The 20117-nt window shown below is 36.4% G+C and overlaps 2 protein-coding genes across 3 annotated transcripts in view; one reads left to right on the top strand and one right to left on the bottom strand.

Moving 5' to 3' along the window:
- Positions 1 to 20117, bottom strand: part of LOC127432784 (14-3-3 protein gamma-like) — a 678408-nt gene that overhangs the window by 112976 nt on the left and 545315 nt on the right. The window lies entirely within an intron of this gene.
- On the top strand, positions 738 to 16716 carry LOC127432758 (solute carrier family 35 member E4-like). Of its 2 annotated transcripts, XM_051684166.1 has the most exons (3): positions 738 to 813; positions 5627 to 6240; positions 12238 to 16716. In XM_051684166.1, the coding sequence occupies exons 2-3, from the start codon at positions 5646 to 5648 to the stop codon at positions 12855 to 12857; spliced, it is 1215 nt and encodes a 404-aa protein (XP_051540126.1). In that variant the 5' UTR covers positions 738 to 813; positions 5627 to 5645; the 3' UTR covers positions 12858 to 16716. The 2 variants fall into 2 exon arrangements, with proteins under 2 accessions (XP_051540126.1, XP_051540125.1); XM_051684165.1 differs by lacking the exon at positions 738 to 813 and having other exon boundaries at positions 5378 to 6240.

Raw genomic sequence — 20117 nt, 5'->3', positions numbered from 1 at the left:
TATGTGCTTTTTGGAGCTTCAAAGTTCTGGCACCCATTCACTTGCATTGTATAGACCTACAGAGCTGAGATATTCTAAAAATTCGTCTTTGTTTGTGTTTTGCAGAAGAAATAAAGTCATACACATCTGGGATGACATGAGGGTGAGTAAATGATGAGAGAATTTTCATTTTGGGTGAACCATCCCTTTAATTATAAAGGTAAACCCTAGAAAACCAGACTATAAAATGTTAAAAATTGAAGTGAATGAATAGATGTACTCTTACTTTGAAATACCTTCTTAAAAACAAGGGCTTGTACTTCTTTTATTCAAAACATCCAAAACGAAAAGGTTGTCTCATGTTCACAGGGCAATGAAAGTCTGATCTTAGTCATAGGTCTTAAAATGAATCCAAATACGTGCCTCCTTTAATACGGCTGCGTTAGTTTTGATTGGTGACCAACGACAAACTATGAAAATTGTCGTAAAGACATTAGTAATGACCTTACATTGCCAACCTTATGCATTGGCGTATATTTAATATATTATGTCGAAATAATATCAGTCTATAGGCTAACCTAATCAACTGTGCTTGATAACTGCGATTTTCTTCTAATCATTCTTTGAGATACTCAAACTACATTGTTGTTTGGTTAAGTCTGCTGTCATAACAAAACTGCGATTGTCAACATGCCAGCAGCAGCACTGACTGATGAAAAGTGACTGCTCACGCTGACGTATTGCATTTGCACAGCTGATCTGGTAACAACTGGCAGTTCACCGAAAGGACCCGACATAATTAAACGCATCTACCTTTAACAGTGCACAGACAAGGTAAGGTCAAATGGACATATCTGTGATCATACTGAGAGTTTAGAAACAGTGCTGGTGTTTTTGTGGGTATTGTTCTGTGACCGGTTTATTTCCACGAGCAGACCACTAAACAGCCGGTGGTGGGTCGTGTTTGTGCTATTTATGAGCATTATAAGGAACATTTCTTCCATGATCCACTGGAGGTAAACAGATCAAGGCAGGTGTATAGTTGACGTGACCCGAAATTCGCTTTATCGAGTAAAGACAACCATTGAATTGACAATTAAAACAGCCGTTTGTCATGTCCATCGTTGTTGTGCTGGTACGTTGTGTAAAGCTTCATTCATATTCATATCATGAGGCCTCATATGACAATGACTTCTGAGTCTTCGTTGACACAGCTTTTCGGTTTAAACTATATCGTTACTGGTGAATTTGTCAGGACTGGATAGTCGTCGCAGTTTCAGGCGCCCCATCACGCGATCACTGATGAAATAAGCCTCTTTTATGGACCACAGAGCGACCATTTGTTACGCTGTCAGTCTAAAAGCCAACGACAGCAGGGATGTGTGCAACTAAAACCTTAAGCGACTCACAATCCTGACTGTTTAACTAAATGTAAGCCATGAATTTGTTTATGATTTTGTTACATACATCGTACCTTCGGAATACAGTGTTTTGAATAAACTGGGGGCGACCAATCAAAAGCCGGCAGCGCAACACGAACCGGTTTCTGATTGGTCGACCGGCTTATTACTATTCCTGGCTCACCATCCAGGCTCGTAAGGGCTCGTTCTCAACTAACACGTTATCTGCGCTGTTTTTCAATTGTCTTCCTATGTAAACATGCGCTAGATTTCCCGCTGATTTGTTTTAGCGTCTCGTGCCGGAGCGCAGCGTTTTTAGTTTCCTAAAGAAACAGTGTGTAACTTTTGAAATGTGCAAGACTAGAATGTTGTAGGGCAGGCCCACATTAATTTTGGCACTGTCATTTTGCTAAATTATTTTGGCAAAATTGTTGACCTATGTAATAGGTCATTTGTACTCTCAATTTTCATTATGTTGGAAAGATGTACTGTTTGGTTTTGATAATATATGTAAAGAAATTGAAAAACTGTTTTATTATTAATGTTTTATTATTTTAGGCCAAGTTTCACATACTTAAAGGAATAGTTCACCCAGTTTTTTTTTTGATAATTTACTCACCCTCAGGACATCCAAGATGTATCAGAGTTTCTTTCTCCATCAAAACAGAATTTAAGACTTTTAGGATTTCATTTCAGGACTCCTCTAAACAATACAAGTGAATGTCCTCCATTTTTTGACGGTCCAAAAGGCATATTTAGGGTGCATCAAAATAATCCACACGACTCCAGTCGACAAATAAAGTTCTTCTGAACCCAAATGACTGATTATTTTTAGAAACAAAACAATACTTGTATACTTTTTAACTACAAATGTTCACTTCCTTACATCTCTGTGACGTGCGCTCATGAGAGGGATGACCTAAGCTCATTGGTAAGGTCACGTGTCACATGGAGGAGTCAGGAAGCGCGTCATTGTTTACAAGAGAAACTTGTGCTGTTCACAAACCAAAACAGTCCAAACCCATTTCAAAACAATATAAAAAAAAATAATAATAATAATTTCCAAATAATAATAATAATAATAATAATAATAATAATAAACAATGTAAACCATGACGCGCTTCCTGACTCCTCCTCCACGTGACGCGTGACCTTACCAACGAGCTTACGTCATCCCTCTCATGAGCGCACCTCACAGAGATGTACAGAAGCGAACATTTATCTTTTTATTATGCTTCTTTTTATACTCGCTGTCCAAGCAGACTGGTGGTTGGAGGGGAGTGGTTAAAGGATGTTCTGCCCAAGCCGCCAAACTGACGTCATCAGAGAAGGAATGTCATTCCAGAGGCGAAGCTCATTTTCAGATTTTGATTGAAGATTACAAAGACAAACAATTTTTTTTTTCTGTGGATTAACTTGCACAGATGAATTATTCACCACAAGACTAGTAATGTGCACTAACAAAGTAAATATGGTCAATTTTGATTACATGCGGCCTTTAAAGTCTCCATGCAAAGCTCTTTGATACCAGATTAAACAGCCCCGACATTCTAAACAGCAGTGATGAGGAAAACAAGAAAACACTGTGTCATTCACCGTGGTCATTACATTCTTTTCAATCCATACATCACCATCCTTATTGCATTGCAGTTAGTAACACTAACTGTAGAAACTATAATGTTATGGCAGAAGTATTGTATTTATAATAAATATTACTATTATTATGATCAGGCTTGGGGTGTAATGGATTACTTGTAACGACGTTAATAATCAGGATACAAAAATTGTGTAACCGTAAACAATTACAGTTGCGTAAAAAGCCAATGTATTCTGATTACAGTTACATTTTGTAAAAATTGGGATTACTAACTGGATTAAAAATGTTAATTTATAACAACAACAAAAAAAGATCCTCCTGACATAAAATGATAAAGACTGCCGCTTGCTTTAGTACAGAATACAGATATAATCTGATGCGCGCGAGATCTCTTCTGGTTCTCTCTCATGAATCTAGCGCCACTTACTGTTGCATGCGCAAATAACATCTGTTTCACATCAACGCTGCGCTCTTGAGGCAAACGAGGTCAAACCATTAAAGGCTGTTTCATCACAATGGCCACTGGAGAAATATGATTGCTTTTGTGAAAATTCCAACATTCTTGTCTCTTCAATGGAGAAAAGTGAAACAACATTACAGTTCCATCTGTCGATCGTTTTCGCGGGAGCAGGAATAGAAGCAGAGAAACGACCAATCCCCCTGGTGAACGGCCAGTATGGTGGTGGCTGAGGAGAGTCCCCTGTTCAATGTGTAAAGTGCTTAGAGTGTAGTGTCAGAGAAGCGCTATATAAATGTAACGTTCATTCATTCATTCACATATGCGATCTTGAGGCAATCAAAAGTAACTAAAATAATCTGATTACATTACTTTCTTATTGAGGTAACTATATTACTTTACTGAGTACATTTTTACTAAGTAATCAGTATTGGTAATGGATTACATTTTAAAAGTAACCTTCCCAACCCTGACTATGATTATATTAAATATTGTATATTAGGGGAATATAAGTCACTTTTTTTGGCAGTTGTTGTTTATAGATTCTATATTGTTTTTCATTACAAATTCCATAGTTTGTTTTTTAGAAACCATAATTACATTTGGTAATTAGAAGCATGGTTTTACCTGTGATTACCATAATACCACAGTCAAACTCTGGACACTATGCAAGAAATGTGGTAAATTTTTTATAAGGGAAACAAAGGAGAATTAAACAAGCTTTAAAGCCTGGACCCCCATGAATTATAGGTGAAGCTATGAGTTTTTCCTCTAAATATGCTCAGTTTTAATTACCTTTAATGGAAAAAAATTAATTGAATAATTAAAAGCCAAATAAAAGATAAATATCAGTTAAGAAGTAGGCTACTGTCAGAATGTTTTCAAAGTCCTGTGTACAAATTTAGGTGTTAAATACGTTTTATAGGTTTGATTATTGTTAATATTGTTAACTGCATTTGGAATCCAATAATCGAGATTTATAGTAAAAAAAAAAGGACTTAAATATTGATGTTTCTCACCCACACTTATCATATTGCTTCTGAAGACATGGATTTAACCACTGCAGTTGTATGGGTTATTTTTATGTTGCCTTTATGTTCTTTTTGGAGTGTCAAAATGTTGGTACCCATTCACTTGCATTGTATGGACCTACAGAGCTGAAACATTTTTCTAAAAATCTTCATTTGTGTTCAGCAGAAGAAAGAAAGTCATACACATCTGGGATGGCATGAGGGTGAGTAAATGATGAGAGAATTTTCATTTTTGGCTGAACTATCCCTTTAACGAAATGTGTGCTGAAAACAAAACAAGCTAAGAAAACACTTGTTGTGATTATTTCAATATTTATAATTAATTACAATTTGTCATTGTTTTTTATTTATACATGTATTTTACATATTTTTACATATTACATATTAGTAAGTGTTATTTCCTAATTGCTTATGCCTCAAAAGTATAGAAAATGGCTATTATTCCCCACAAACTTTGCTTTTGTGACCAGGACAGTGATATTTTGAAATGTACCTATTTCCAATGAGAAAACGGTCGAATTTGTGTCTTTTCGTTCACATAAAGTAAAAACAACAACAACAACATATGAAACCAAAATCCTTCTTTATCTGTGGTCCGACGAAAACACCGGCTTTGACCTTTGCCTCAGACAGACACATTCGACCGTTTTCTCATTGGAAATAGATACATTTCAAAATATCACTGTCCTGGTCACAAAAGCAAAGTTTGTGGGGAATAATAGCCATTTTCTATACTTTTGAGGCATAAGCAATTAGGAAATAACACTTACTACCCAAAGAAAAAAAAATTGTTACACAGTGAAATCAAAGATGGCGCAACTGTCTACAATGTTTTCGATGTGAACGGCCCCTCACGGCTCAGCTCATGCCCCAAAACAGAAGTCAGTGCCTTGCGTCACAAAGCCAGACCCAACACGTGTAAGCAACGCGGAATTTTGTTTCTGTTTGCTTCCTGGCAAAACACACTGTTGCCATGGGCAGGATCCACCCGCTACTCCAGAAATAGTTACAGTTCTTTCAACAGAGAGTGAACGGATCTGTTATAACGATACTAAACGTAGACAAGAGCTGTTGCTACGTTCATTGCTGCTACTCGCAATTTTGTTATGCGGAGATGAATTATGTATTTACGTTACGAACTTAAGATGTGTCTACCCCGCAGGTGCGAAGATGAAACGAACATGATCAGCACCGATGGCCGCTCCATCAAGTGCGAGGAGACCCGGGACACCGGGAGGAGGAGGCGGCGAGCGCCAGAAATGCTGCACCTCACGTTCGCTGTCTCCGTGTGGCTGGTGACTGGCACCACCATATCCAGCCTGAACAAATGGATATTTGCCGTGTATAATTTCAGATACCCGCTGCTTCTGTCAGCCCTTCACATGCTGACAGCAATAGTGGTCGACTACGGACTCATCAAATGGAGGGTTATCCGGCTCAAAGGGATCGGTGAGCAGGATTTGACCACCAGCGCCAAATGCAAAGTATTCCTGTTGAGTTTGACATTCTGTGCCAGTATAGCGTTTGGAAACGTAGGACTCAGTTACGTCCAGATTTCATTCGCGCAGATGATCTACACTACAACGCCGTTGTTTACACTGGCAATTTCCACGCTGATACTCGGAAAGCAACACCATTTCCTGAAGTACACCGCGATGATGCCCATCTGTCTCGGGGCATCGTTCAGCATCATGGGCGAGGTCCAGTTCGACCAGACAGGCTGCCTGTTTGTGTTCGCCGCCACGATGTTACGAGGTGTAAAAACCATTCAACAAAGTGAGTAACGGCGTTAGGAAGTCCGATTCATTCTGGCGAATTTGTATGATTGAACCGGTTTTACAAATGATTCACAGATTCTCCAAAAGTTACATTGATGTATCTTTGGTTAAACTATATAGATTGCGTTAGGTTTAAAACAAATATTTCACCCAAAAATGTAATTCTCGTATCATTTACTCACCCTTATGCCATCCCAGATGTCAACTTTCTTCTGTTGAACACAAATGAAGATTTTTAGAAAGAATATCTCAGCTCTGTAGGTCCATACAATGCAAGTGAATGGTGATCAGAACTTTGAAGCTCTAAAAAAGCACATTAAGGCAGCATAAAAGTAATCTATACTACTCCAGTGTTTTAATCCGGGTCTTCTGACACGATCCAATCAGTTTTGGGTGAGAACAGACCACAAAACAACTCCTTTTTCACTATAAAAGGAAGTGTAATCTGGCTTGAAATTATGATCGGGCCTAGAGACTGCAATGGCAAGATGCACAGTGAGAAATGAGCTACAGATTTTGGTCTGTTCTCACTCAAAATCAATTAGATCACTTTAGAATACAACACACTTCCTAGAGATTATGGATTTTTTGTTTTTGTACTTTTATGCTGCCTTTATGTGCTTTTTGATATTCAAAGTTCTGATCACCATTCACTTGCATTGTATGGAACTACAGAGCTGAAATATTCTTCTAAAAATCTTTGTTTGTGTTCTGCAGAAGAAAGAAAGTCATACACATCTGGGATAACATGAGGGTGAGTAAATGATGAGAAGATTTGAATTGTCGGGTGAACTATCCCTTTAAATGTTTGACTGGACCGCATAGCAATGACGCATGCAAGTGTAAATTAATACATTAAATTAGTACATAAATATGCTACTGTTTTATAATAATAATAGTATTATTATTAGAAGAAGAATAAGACAACATAGATATATTTCCATAATAATTTCTTAATAATAATTGAGTTCCAAATAATGGTAGTGAAAAGTGGTCTGAGAAAAAAATGCTTACTAATATATATATATATATATATATATATATTAAAAAATGTTACGTTAATAAATCATATTTAAAATCGCTTTTTTTTTCTCCAAAATAATCACAATTAGATTTTTTTGTCCAAATCATTCAGCTCTACTGTAGAGCAATAAATATAGAGCTTTTCCAGTGTGCTACACATCAGTTTTATGCTTAGTTTAACAGTAATATGTGTGCTTGAATTGTTAAGTATGGAAAGGTATTTGAAGCTGTATCTTTTACCTAATTCAAAAAAGCCACCATGGAAATATTCTCTCTGGAAGAAATGTTCCTGACACCTAAGCCTATTTTTGCCTTTCATAGTGGTTGGTTCACGTTCTTGGTCATTATTTCCCTCCCTGCTGGAACTTCCTAGTCTAACTCTGAGTAAGAGAGGAAAACACCCTGTCTTCCAACAGTCAATGGTACATTCTGTTCAAGAGACTTTTTTATGAAGGCCCACTGCCGTTGCCACGGATGTTGTTGTTGTTCTAACCTCATTTCCCAAGAAGCAGATGATCTCACAGTAATTTATAGCGGTTGGCTACTTTGGTGTTTTTGGTTTTCTAGAATGAGAGTCAGCTGTGCTCCATTTAGTTAAGTATCCTCCTCCCTAGAATAATTATGTAGGTGTCTTGCTCTGAGAACATCTGAAGAGTGAGACTGGACTGTCTACACAATTTAATATACTGGGAGAACATGTTTGTCTATTTTTTATACATTTTGCCTTTTTATGACTTCATATCTCAGTTCATACCAGGCACGTGCCGTGGGCTTTGAGACTGGGCAAGCATCAAAGATTTTTAATACACATTATTACATTTTGTGCCCAAAACACATTATATGGGTGAGTGTAATGTCACAGAAATGTTATAGACAAAAAGTGTTGCCTTAGAACCCACCAGTCAATGGAAACAATTATGTCAGAGTGATGAGCTTCATGACCAAATTGTTTTTAATTCAGGACAGTAATATTGCTCATATCACACAAATTAAAGATTGTCATTGTCAGCCGAGCATGTTTATGTCCATTAAATCATACAATGAACCATCGTGCCAGAAGAGGTTTATTTTGACATACACCAAAAAGAAAAAGAAAACATTGCCAGTCATTGCCAGGCTATATGTTTCAACATCATAGGCCTCACACGTCACTCTTCCCACAGTTCAGAACCACTGGAATGGACAGCAGCAATTAACTTATCTGACCACCAAGACAATCTTAACCTGAATGCACAAGACAAATGTAACGTAGACACTGCTGCTCCCTAACATTAGAACTATAAAACAGACATAACACAAGAGGGCACAAATGCCAGATCACCACTTCACAGCCTCAGACTAACCAGAAACAATGACCTAGTATCTATGACCTAGTATCAATAACACAGATTTTTAATAAATATATTAACTTGCCTTTACTTGAACACAAAATCCATGCGTCTCTCCTTGCGAATGAATATCTCTGTCACTTTGTTGTAAAAGTCGTCCGCTTGTTTAAGTTTCGATAGCCCCTTTCTGGATTATTAATTGAAATTAACTTTGCTAAATCCGCGTAGGTCGATGCTTACACTATATCCATAGTTATGTGAACTTGAACGTGTTGACACAAAACTAAAATCTAGCCTATCAAATAGCGTGACTGAAGGAAGGAGCTTCTGATTGGCTAACTCATTTTGGTAAGCATGCTTACCTTGGCCATTTGTAGCAAGGGGCGTGACTTTGAATGAATGTACAGTGCACTGTAAACCCTAAAGTTTTCATTACTGTAAAAATCAAGTTGTCTTAATTAAGTATTACTTGAAATGTCAAGTTTTGGACTCATAACTCAAATATTTAGTTCATTAAACTTATTTTTCTTAAAAATCCATAGACTTAAGATTTGAAGTGTTAATAACTCAAACTACTGAGTACAAAATTGAGGCTATGGGGAATACCCACAATCCATTGCTGCTTGAATTATGTTTCCTTGGTCAGAGGGAATAGATTGGGGAATTTAATTTATTGTTATTAAGAATTCGTAGATGTTTTAGCTCATTTGTTGTATTATTTATGCTTTGTTGCAAATAGTTGTTTGGTGTAATGTCACCATTAGGGTGATCTGTGTCTCTTTGGTCAAGTTGGACCCTGGTCACACTATCTCAGTTCTCTTTGTGCATGTGCAGCTGAAGTGAATATATGCATTTCTGTAGAGAATTATTTAATAACTGACCTATATCAGTTATCATCTTTATTTGAGTGGTGCTGTTGTTTGATCTAAAAATGAATCAATTCAATTAAAATGTACAACAGTAGAAACAACAATAATTAAATTAAAATCTGAGTTAAGTCTACTTGCATGTAGTTAACTCAAAGAGTTAAGTTCACTCTACTTGAAAACCAAGTTAATGGAACTTAAATACTCAAGTTTAATGGAATTAAGGGAACAAGTTTACTTAATCAAATGAGTGCAATGAACTTATCAATCAACTGAGATGAAAGATGACGAATTTGAACAAAAACAGTAGTTTATATTAATAATTATATTTAAATATTTAATAGTGTAATTTTTCTTTTCACCCTTCTGTAAGGTAAGCATTGCTTACCCCTAAACATTATACACTTGGCCATCAAATATATGAATTTTCAAAGTGTAGGATCATCCCAAATGGAACACTACCATTTTTTCACTTCACAGAAGCATTCGCTGTTTTACAGTTGACCGAAATGACCTATCAAAACGTACGCGATGTGTTGCTGCTAGCTTTAGCACTTTAGCTAAAGCAGTCCAACACTTCTCAAGTAATGTATATATCCACACAGCGTTGAATGATGGTAAATCATTCAACTTACATTTGTAATGTGCTCCCTTCACAGAAGTTTCACAAGTTACCACATTCACCATTAATTACAACTGTTTTATCAGGCCAGAATCATGGCCAGGTAACTGCACACCTTGCGCTACGTAGAGCAAGCCATGACCGTTGAGTGCATGAAGTGTCCAACATTCCACACTCTTACACTACCGGTCAAAAGTTTTGAAACACTCATTCTTTATTATAATTATTATTTTTTGTTTTTTACATTTTAGAATAATAGTAAAGTCATCACAACTATGGAATAACATAAATGGAACTATGGGAATTATGTTGTGACTAAACAAAATCCAAAATAAATCAGAACTGTGTTATATTTTAGCATCTTCAAAGTAGTCACCCTTTGCCTAGAATTTGCAGACATGTACTCTTGACATTTTCTCAACCAACTTCTTGAGGTATCACCCTGGGATGCTTTTTAAACAGTATTGAAGGAGTTCCCATCTATGTTGGGCACTTATTGGCTGCTTTTCTTTATTATTTGGTCCAAGTCATCAATTTCAAAACTTTTTCTTTTTTAATTAAATATTAGTTTTTAAATGAAATAAATTAATATGGTGGCACAATTATATTTTTGCCTATAAAACTAATTTCAAACATTTAAGCATACGCCTTCAGATCAAAAGATTTTTAAGATCATGAGAAACATTTCAGTCAAGTGTTTCAAAAGTTTTGACCGGTAGTGTATTTCGATTGAATAAGTACATCTTGCGGGTACTCATAGTATACTTCTTTTTGTTGCATTTTCAGTGGGAACATGCTACTTACACTACAAAATGTCATGGAATAGTGCAGAGGTGTGTGAATTGGAACACTGATATTAAAAAAGTAGAAAAAATAAAGCAGAACACTACACTTCGACCATTTCAAGTTTTACCAGCTAATATTGTATATTGCCCATAGTGTTATATTATCCAAATAATTCATATTTTAGATGTGTGATATAGGCTTTAATTCAGTTAAATAATTACAGTCCATCATATTTACTCTTTTTAATTTACTGTGGAGCCAAACAATCATCTTACTGATTGCAATGGGAGTTCCACCCAACTGTGGTGGGTAAATATTACTAAACCATGACATGACTAAAAGAAATATCTTTGCCTAACTGAATTAAAAAAATATACTATTAACGATAACATTTTTGTGACTGAGGCTGTATTATTTACTCAGAACCATTTTGCTGTCTTGGTCCAGGATAGACATTCAGTGTAGACTCATCTAGGTCACCTGTTGGTATTATGTTTCTGTGCTCTGTTTTAGGTGTGGCCCTTACATCACAGAGGTTAAGGTTGTTTACTATATGCATCACACCCTAGCTCAGCATGTAGTTTAATAAACGAGTATCCATATCAGTGATATAGACCTATATATCAGCCAGGCTGATTAATCAGCTCATATTTGCCCATTTTGAGATTATCGGCATTGGGTGATAACTCTGCTTTCTTGGCTGATTAACTATTGGGGTTAACGTTGGGCAGTTCCAAAATCTGCCAGAATTTTTTTTATTTAAATTTTCTGTATGTCTCAATTGCAGTCATTAATTTATATAAAATATAACACGTTAATGCATGTAATTATTTAAAAAGGCCCTTTTTTAAATGTTGTGAATTTTTCTTAACACCGTTAACACATTTATTAAAGATGACTTCTCGCGAAGTGATTGACAATCAGAGAGTGTTTCTGATAAGCTAATGCTAATTCCAAAAAAAATAAAAAAATAAAATGCTTACAGCAAGTATGAAACATCGGCCATGTGCGAAACACAGTCATTTGTACGGACATAAAACTTAAATGAGAATGACACCAGAGTCCTTTAGTTTCAGTCCGATTTGGTGAAGTGGTTCATTAATGAGATAGTTGAGTCTTTTTCCACTACAAAGAACCTTTTGTGCAATTGGATAAATGGATGGTAAAGGTTCTTCATGGAACCATGTTCGCTGACAAAGAACCATTTAAGAACTTTTTTTTTTTTAAGAGTGTAAATTGGCCATTGGCCACCCTGCTCTCTCGGTATCTGCCATTGAAAAATCCATATCGATCGAAAACATATCTTTTGAGTTGGTTTATGTGAAGCTACTTATGAATTGCACTAGCTGAATTATGTGTGTTATTTTTAGGCATCTTGCTCCAGGAGGAGAAGATCAACTCTGTCTTCCTACTGTACCTGATGTCCATCCCCAGTTTCTGCATCCTGGCCATAGCCGCGCTGGCTCTAGAGAACTGGGCAGCACTCCAGTCTCCTTTCCAGTATGACCACCACCTCTGGGGTTTCATCCTGCTCAGTTGCCTGGGCTCAGTGCTTTACAACCTGGCCAGCTGCTGTGTCATCACCCTTACCTCCGCTGTCACATTGCACATCCTGGGCAATCTGAATGTGGTGGGCAACCTGCTGCTCTCCCAGCTGCTGTTTGGGAGTGAACTATCAGCTCTCAGCTGTGCTGGAGCTGCCCTAATTCTCTCTGGCATGATCATCTACCAGAACTCAGAGTACATTGTTGCTTACCTTGATGCACGTAGAGCCCAGGCACCGTCCGAAGCCAGTGATCAGAGAGAGGAAGGGGTATGTGCCAAGGAGACTGAATCAAGCATATCAACGCCAACTTCAGAATCAACTACAGAACCTGATTCAAAACCAGTTCTGGAGCCTTGTTCAGAACCATCTCTAGAATTACCTGCAGAACCAGCTCAAGAACCTATTGAAAGGACAGAGAATCAGACCCATGAGAAAACAGACTGAAGACCCTCAAAAGAGATGGATTTTGGGGATGTGTTCCAAAACCAAGGGAGCTGCCTTGTTGTCTACGGCCTACAGAGGTAGCTACCTTCTAAGGCAGCATCTTAACTGAGATGGGACCTCATTAGTGACCAATCTGGAGCATTCTAGGAAGGCAACAACTCTGTGTGTCATCCAAATATCGCTCCTCACATTAAGTGCACAGGAAACTCAATGCACAATCGATTTCAGTAGAGTTTGCCTTAAGCATGTTGCTAAGCTAACAGCGTGATTATTCTAATAAGTATAAAATACATAACACACACAAATATTGGGTAAAATTGGCCATTTTCTAAATAGATTTGAATTATTTTTACCAAAACCCATACCTAGACATCAATTATTTAAATATTTAATGAACTAAAATTATATTTATTTTCAATATTTATCTCGATTTTCAGTAGAGTTTGACGTTTAACATGTTGCTAAGCTAACAACGCATAATACAAGATGTTGATTAGTGGTCGACCAATATGTGTTTTTAAAAGACAGATTCCAGTAACTAGCAATCAGATTAGTCAATTGTCGATAAATAAGATGTCCACAAAATTGTCTGAAAACTTATTTTACACAAAACAGAAAATGTGCATTATTGTGGAAATAATAATCCACCACATTGAGAAAAAAGGTGCTTTGGTAAGTTATAATTATGAGATACTAAGTCATATTAATAAGATAAATAGATTTCTTTATTCAAAGTCAGAATTTGGAGATAAAAATGTTGAATGTAAATATACTTTTAATTTATTCAACACTTCTAGTATTGATATTTACGTATGAGCAATGATAAAAAAAAAAATAGTTAAATTCTATTTAAACATGGCCTATTGTACTGAATATATGTGTGTGTTATGTATCCTTATGATTATTAGAATATTGCTTTGTTAGCTTAGCAACATGCTAACGACAAAAACTACTGAAATCAATTGTGAGTCAAGTCTCCTTTGCACTCTACGTGAGGAGTGAGTTCCTGCCTATACTGATTGCTACAAATCTCGCAAAATATACTCTAGTCTGTACAATTTGGCCAAAAGATGGTATCTTAGAAGGCAGCATAATCATGATATTAGACATGAGCGGACCTATGATGCCCTAAAGTGCTGACTAGTTAGGCAGCTCACTATGTTTTGGAACAGAATGTGGATCTTGCACAGGAAGACTGAGCAGCAAGTCCTTTGAGGAAGTCTCATTTGAATTAAGCCAGAGAGGTGCTAGCTGGTTAAGATAGAGACAATGATGGTACTGGAGGTTTGGTTTTCTCAGTACCTCCTCACTGTGCTAATGTATTTAATTTCAGTCATCCCTCCAATGGAGAGCCACCAATCTACAAAGTTATGAAAATGACAGACATAACAGATGCCTTTTTTTTAATGGATGTGACAGTTTGTTAGGGTTTTATTGCCTCTGTTTTGCCAACACATAGTTTTAGCGCATTAAAAACTCCTGCATGAGCACAGAGAAGATCTCCAGTATCCTGCCGTCATCACACTGACTGTATGTACTGCACTGTGAAAAACAACTGTTCTAATCACTCTGGGCCCCCTTAAAACAGACATCGTAGCTGTTACTGGACTTGCTGCATGTTTTGAATACAAAAGATGGGCACAAATTTAATATATATATTTTTAGGTACTGTTACACAGCCGCTATGATTTGATGTTATGGCAGGGCATTTTTAAGGCAGCTTATTGTAGGATGCCATGTTTGTTTGAACAAGGATCCTGTGATTGTTACGGCACTACCACTTTTTGTCTAGGTTACGTTTACATAATGGAGACGAGCGAGACCAGTCCATCCTCAATTCAGTGCTGTTGTATTTGTCTTTGATACAAAGGTATATTTTTTTTCTCAGAAACATAGATACCTTACAGTTTGAATAATACATCATTTGTTTCACATTACAGTTATGAAAATTCTATTTTTTTGAGACTTGAGATTGATGAGATTCACTCCAAATCACACCCCCTCATTTCCAATACTGTATGCTGCATTACAGTACTGAGAAAAATGTTTCTTTTTTTTTTTTGCATTAGGTTACTGAGAATTAGAAGAGGAATGGGGTGCTTAATTGTGATGTCACAATGCAAACACCATTTTTATTTATGTACTTCTTTATGTATTTATTTTTTGCAAATAATGTTGTTTTTTTGCCTTTTAATTTTAAGGTGACATATGACCCAGACATATTTTTGACAGGCTTCATGAGATTCACATGCGATTCATCCAGATTCATCATCACATTGGCTGTTTCTTAAATCATGTTATGAATGTAACCATGTCCCACCAGAGGCAGACAGGTTTAAACTGGTCTTTCTTATATAATTCCCAGTGCAGATAATTATTAATTGGTCTCTCTAAGGAGTCTCCTACATCTTTAGCACACTATGATCTCTTTGGAGAACTCAAAATGTTATTCTCGCTCACATTGTCCTCTTTAAAGATGTCACTAAAAAACCTCCTTGGTCTCACTCGTCTCCTGTAAGTGGGTGCTCATCCTTTCTCATTGGTTTCTTTATTTATTGTTTTGCTTTTCATCTGATGCCTGCTGGACAGTATTATTTTCCCTCCATTCTGAATTGTGTATCTTTGATGCTGTTGAAGGAAATGAACACTAACAGAGGTTATAGACCAAGGTACAAAGGAAGGTCATTCCCTCAAAGAGTTTTTGTTGCCATCTGCTGGATAGAATGCAAATATGCTTTTTTTTTTTTTCATGAGTTGAAGTGCATTGGATAAAAAAATCTATATATATTATAGGAATTTAGCTGGTTTCCCAACTTGATGGGAATTCATTAGCAGGGTTCAATATATTTTAGATACATGTTCTCATAAAGATGACTAGTATGAATAAGTTGGTATTTTCCATCCATATGTGGGTACTTTAAAATGACTAACTGGAATTGTGTTTGTAACAGGATGTTATCCAGCTTCAGTGTGGATGTGAATGTATAACACCGGATAACAAAAGTGTAGGCAGTCTTATGGAGCCTACGCTAAACTTAAGTGTGCCTAACTGAGAGGCTCTGTTTTAACAAACACCAGCCTTTCACACTTTATTTATTAGAAGGTCTCAACTGTCTGTTCACGTTTCACTATTTTCACACATATCATTTCTACTGAACAGCATAATGGAAAAAGGCATTATACAAGATGTCGATTAGTGGTCAACCGAAATGGGTTTTCCAATGGCCAGTATCTAGAGATCAGAGTAGTCAATGGTCGATATATAAGACGTTTATTTATAAACAGAAAATGTGCATTATCCATTGACAAGGTCGGTAGAAGGGGGAGCTAGCACTTCTATGCATTGGTTTTCGTCCGATTAGTCAGCCTGGGTGATATGATATGATATCGGTCTATTACTAATCACGATACAGCATATTTACATTATGTTTGTTCCAGTCCTTTATCACAAGCACAGTGGTTATCTTACTGTTTGTTACAAACACAATGAAAGCAACGATTGCAGTCTCTAATTCTTACTACTCATCACCTTCAAAGATGAGGTGAGGGTATGTCACTTAAATACCTCAGATATTCTTGCTTAATCCTGTGATGAAGTTTGTTTACTTAAAAGAACGTTTTAACAGTGTGTTGAGTAATGGTTTTAGTTCTGAGATCTGTTAACAGAAAGACATTTAATGATACTGACGGTTTTGATGTGTCTTATGGTTGCAGTGCAAAATTGCACCGAAAATTTGCATAATTGTATGGCTTTTGTGTATATATGGTTTATAATGTCAGCAAAATATCAGATGTAAATGCTTATTTTATTATATTAATGTATTTTACAATCATGGAAATCTAGACAAATATACCGGTTCAAAAACGCTTTGTCTCCTGTCCTCTGTTATCACACATTATGCAATACTTAAAGGGACAGTTGACCCAAAACTGAAAATTCTGTCATCATTTACTCACCCTCATGACTTTATTTCTTCCATGGAACACAAAAATGATGTTAGACAGCATATAAGGATCCTATTAATGGCGCTTGGTAGGCAGGGGTGTAATGTACTTGAGTAATTATACTACTATACTTAAGTATTATTTGGGGGATTTGTACTTTACTTGAGTGCAATTTAAACTAAATACTTGTAGTTTTTCCATTGAACAAAGTATTTATACTTGAAAAGTACTCTTTACCTTTTTGCAGATCATGTTCTTTCATCTTACTGGACTGAAGCCGCCTTTTCACTGCATCTGACAAATGGCAGCTAGACAGGAAGTCAGTCATTTCCAATGGAGAGTCACACAGCGGTTGCGTAAAGTTCCAACCATGGGCAGCGCTAGGGGTGGGGTACTGGGGCTTAAGCCCCAAATGTTTTTAGGAAAGCCCTGAATGTTTTTGATGATCCCTCTTGAGCATTTTGCCACTTTAATACAGGATTCCCCTTCCTCGAGCATTTTGCTGCTTAAATACAACCCATGAATAACAACTCAAGCACTCGTGCATATTTGCGCACATGAAAGAAGAGCGCTTGCAACTGCAGCTGTGTGTGTGTACGGACAAAATGCCTGTCATGGTAAAAAATTGGAAATTGTGCTGACTTGGTCCATTCAGATTGAGTAAGTACCAAATTTTAGATATAACCCAGAGAACAAAGGGTAATATATACGAGCCCGGACATTTGCGTTTTTTTCAAAAAAGGCCATGAACCTCGCAAACTTTGGCAAATTCAGCAACCTTTATTTCTCATAAGCACCTACTTTAGCCTTTTTACAGCCTGCTAACTTCAAAACACCAAAGTCACTTGTACGCAATGTGCGCGTTAATCAGTGGAAAGCCGAAAGGGACGAAAATAATGTTTTTTAAATTGCGTTTTAAAGTGCATAGTGTTAAATGCGCGTAACTTCTGATCTTTAAGCCTATTTGAGGCTGAAACTAAGGTAAGTGGGGCTTTTTTTCTTTCTTTTTTTTTTAAAGATTTACTTTATTTAAATGACACCTCAGATGTAACATTTAGATTTGTATTATAAAATGTTTTTTATTACAATATTTGGTCAAAGGATTGCCCCATATCTTATTTAAATGTTATTTATTCTGACTTTTTTTTTTTTAAAGTACAGTGTAATTGGCCACATCATCCTCTCTCTCACAGTCTCACATTTTCTTCTCTCTTGATTTCATTCTATTATTTTTTTAATACCTAAGTACAATTTAATGTGAATTGGACACTTTTTTTTATTTCACTCAAGTCTATTTTTGGCAAGATACATGTCACTTTTAATTAAGTACATTTTTTTTACTTGGTATTCATATTTTCACTTAATTTTTGTGTACTTTACAGACCCCTGTAAAAAAAAAACACTTTGGCGTGTAACATCCCCTTAACACCATAGCAACCACATAGCAATGCCCTAGAAACTACCCACAACACCCTAGTATTGTGGTAGTTTTGAACCAAGCAACAAACCTCATTTTCGTTTGTAAACGTGGAAAATAAGCAAAACTGCTTTTCTGCATTTTCTTCTTGAATGTTATATAACGTTAAATTGTAAGTGCAGTTTTAGGACCCTGTCACTATAATAACAACTATTGCATAATTAATATGACAAATTAGTCAAACACTCAATGTTTCCCTCACCCTCATTTTTTCCACGTGTCATTCTAGCTCTGCCAGCTTGTAATAACCATCTCCTACCACTAGATGGAGCCAAACACGCCATTACATTCATTTGAACTCATTCAAACTGCAATTGTGCTGTGATGGTTCGAGATTGAAAATACGCATACGAGTAAAAATTTTGGCCTCTGTTTTCGATGAGAAAAGGGAAGACAAGTGTGTTTGTGTGTGCCTTCCTTCTGCAGACGATGACGATGTGTCCAACCTGTGTAAACACAGAGACGCTGCTAGGCAACATCATACTTGTCATGCCTTAATAAGGCAGTGCTCTCCATCTGTCCCCTCATTCTGTGCTTAGTTCAGTGTAAAGCCAGGCCACCTGCTTATGTAATCATTATCAACACACAGTATGCAGTGTGATCTCCATGTACCTCAACATTTCCTTTCCCATGGTTTTCACATGTCTAAATACACAGATAACACACACATCAGGCACTTAAAGGGATAGTTCACCCAAAAATGCACATTCTGTCTTCAAGTCACCCTCATGTCGTTCCAAACCCGTATTAGTTTCTTTCTTCCGTGAAACACAAAAAGGAGAAATTAAGAAGAATGTCACACTGCTATTTTCCATATAATGAAAGTGGATGGTTACCACAGCTTTCTTTCTCCAAAAAAGCACCATATCCATATGACTTGAGCGCTATCTTCCAAGTCTTAGTCATATGATAAACAACATAGTCTTATGACAACTTATAATTCATACAAGATGGCGAAATCATCTCGTCTAGTTCCAAATCTCAATGTTTTCTTTCTTCTGTGGTACACAACAGTGATTTTCCAATTAAAATCATGATTAGGTTTAGGGTTTAGGTAAGGGGTTAAATTATATTGTTAGGTTTAGGTTTGGGTTGTTGGTTAAACTTAGGAAAAATCATTATAACTTTGTTTGTTTGTTAGTTTATTTTTCTGTATGTGAGTAAAAGTCATACATTTTTGTATTGATAGGCTACTAATTATCGCAACTTGTCATTAGACCGGGTTGGATGAACAGATACAAATTTTAATTGTTATTCACTAAAAATCTTCTCAAATTACATTTGCAGTCATATATATATGTTGCAAGCTGTCACGAGACATGCAAGAAGCAATAATGTTTGAAGACAAATCTGGCATAATGCATTAAGTTTTAATATGGCTTTTGGTGAGGATTTTCAGTGAAAAATGGCTTAATTTTCAGTCTATTCCTTACATAAATCCATTGTATGGCTTCAGAATTTTTTTGGGGGGGTTTTATTTTCACATAAAACTGATTATTCTCGTATGCAAATGAGTTTTGCATCAAACTCTGCATTGTCACTTAAGGTTTGCTGCAGGTTTACCACTACCAGTGAAAAGCTGCAAACTTCAGGTAAACATTTACAGCGAATCGCAAGCTCATTTTCATGTGAAAATAATAAGTGGCAAAATTTTCCAGAACTTTTTTGCAACTGATTTTTGTAAGGGACAAGTTGCCATCCACTTTCATTATATATATATATATATATATATATATATATATATATATATAAAGAGCAGTGTGAGCAAAAATTGCTTTTCTGTTCCGTGGAAGAAAGAAATTTAAACAGGATTGGAACAACAAAAGGATGAGTAAATG

The sequence above is a fragment of the Myxocyprinus asiaticus genome, chromosome 42, assembly GCF_019703515.2.
Source record: "Myxocyprinus asiaticus isolate MX2 ecotype Aquarium Trade chromosome 42, UBuf_Myxa_2, whole genome shotgun sequence".
NCBI classification, from domain to species: domain Eukaryota; kingdom Metazoa; phylum Chordata; class Actinopteri; order Cypriniformes; family Catostomidae; genus Myxocyprinus; species Myxocyprinus asiaticus.
The sequence above is the reverse complement of the archived record's forward strand: the minus strand, read 5'-3'. Positions and strand labels throughout refer to the sequence as shown.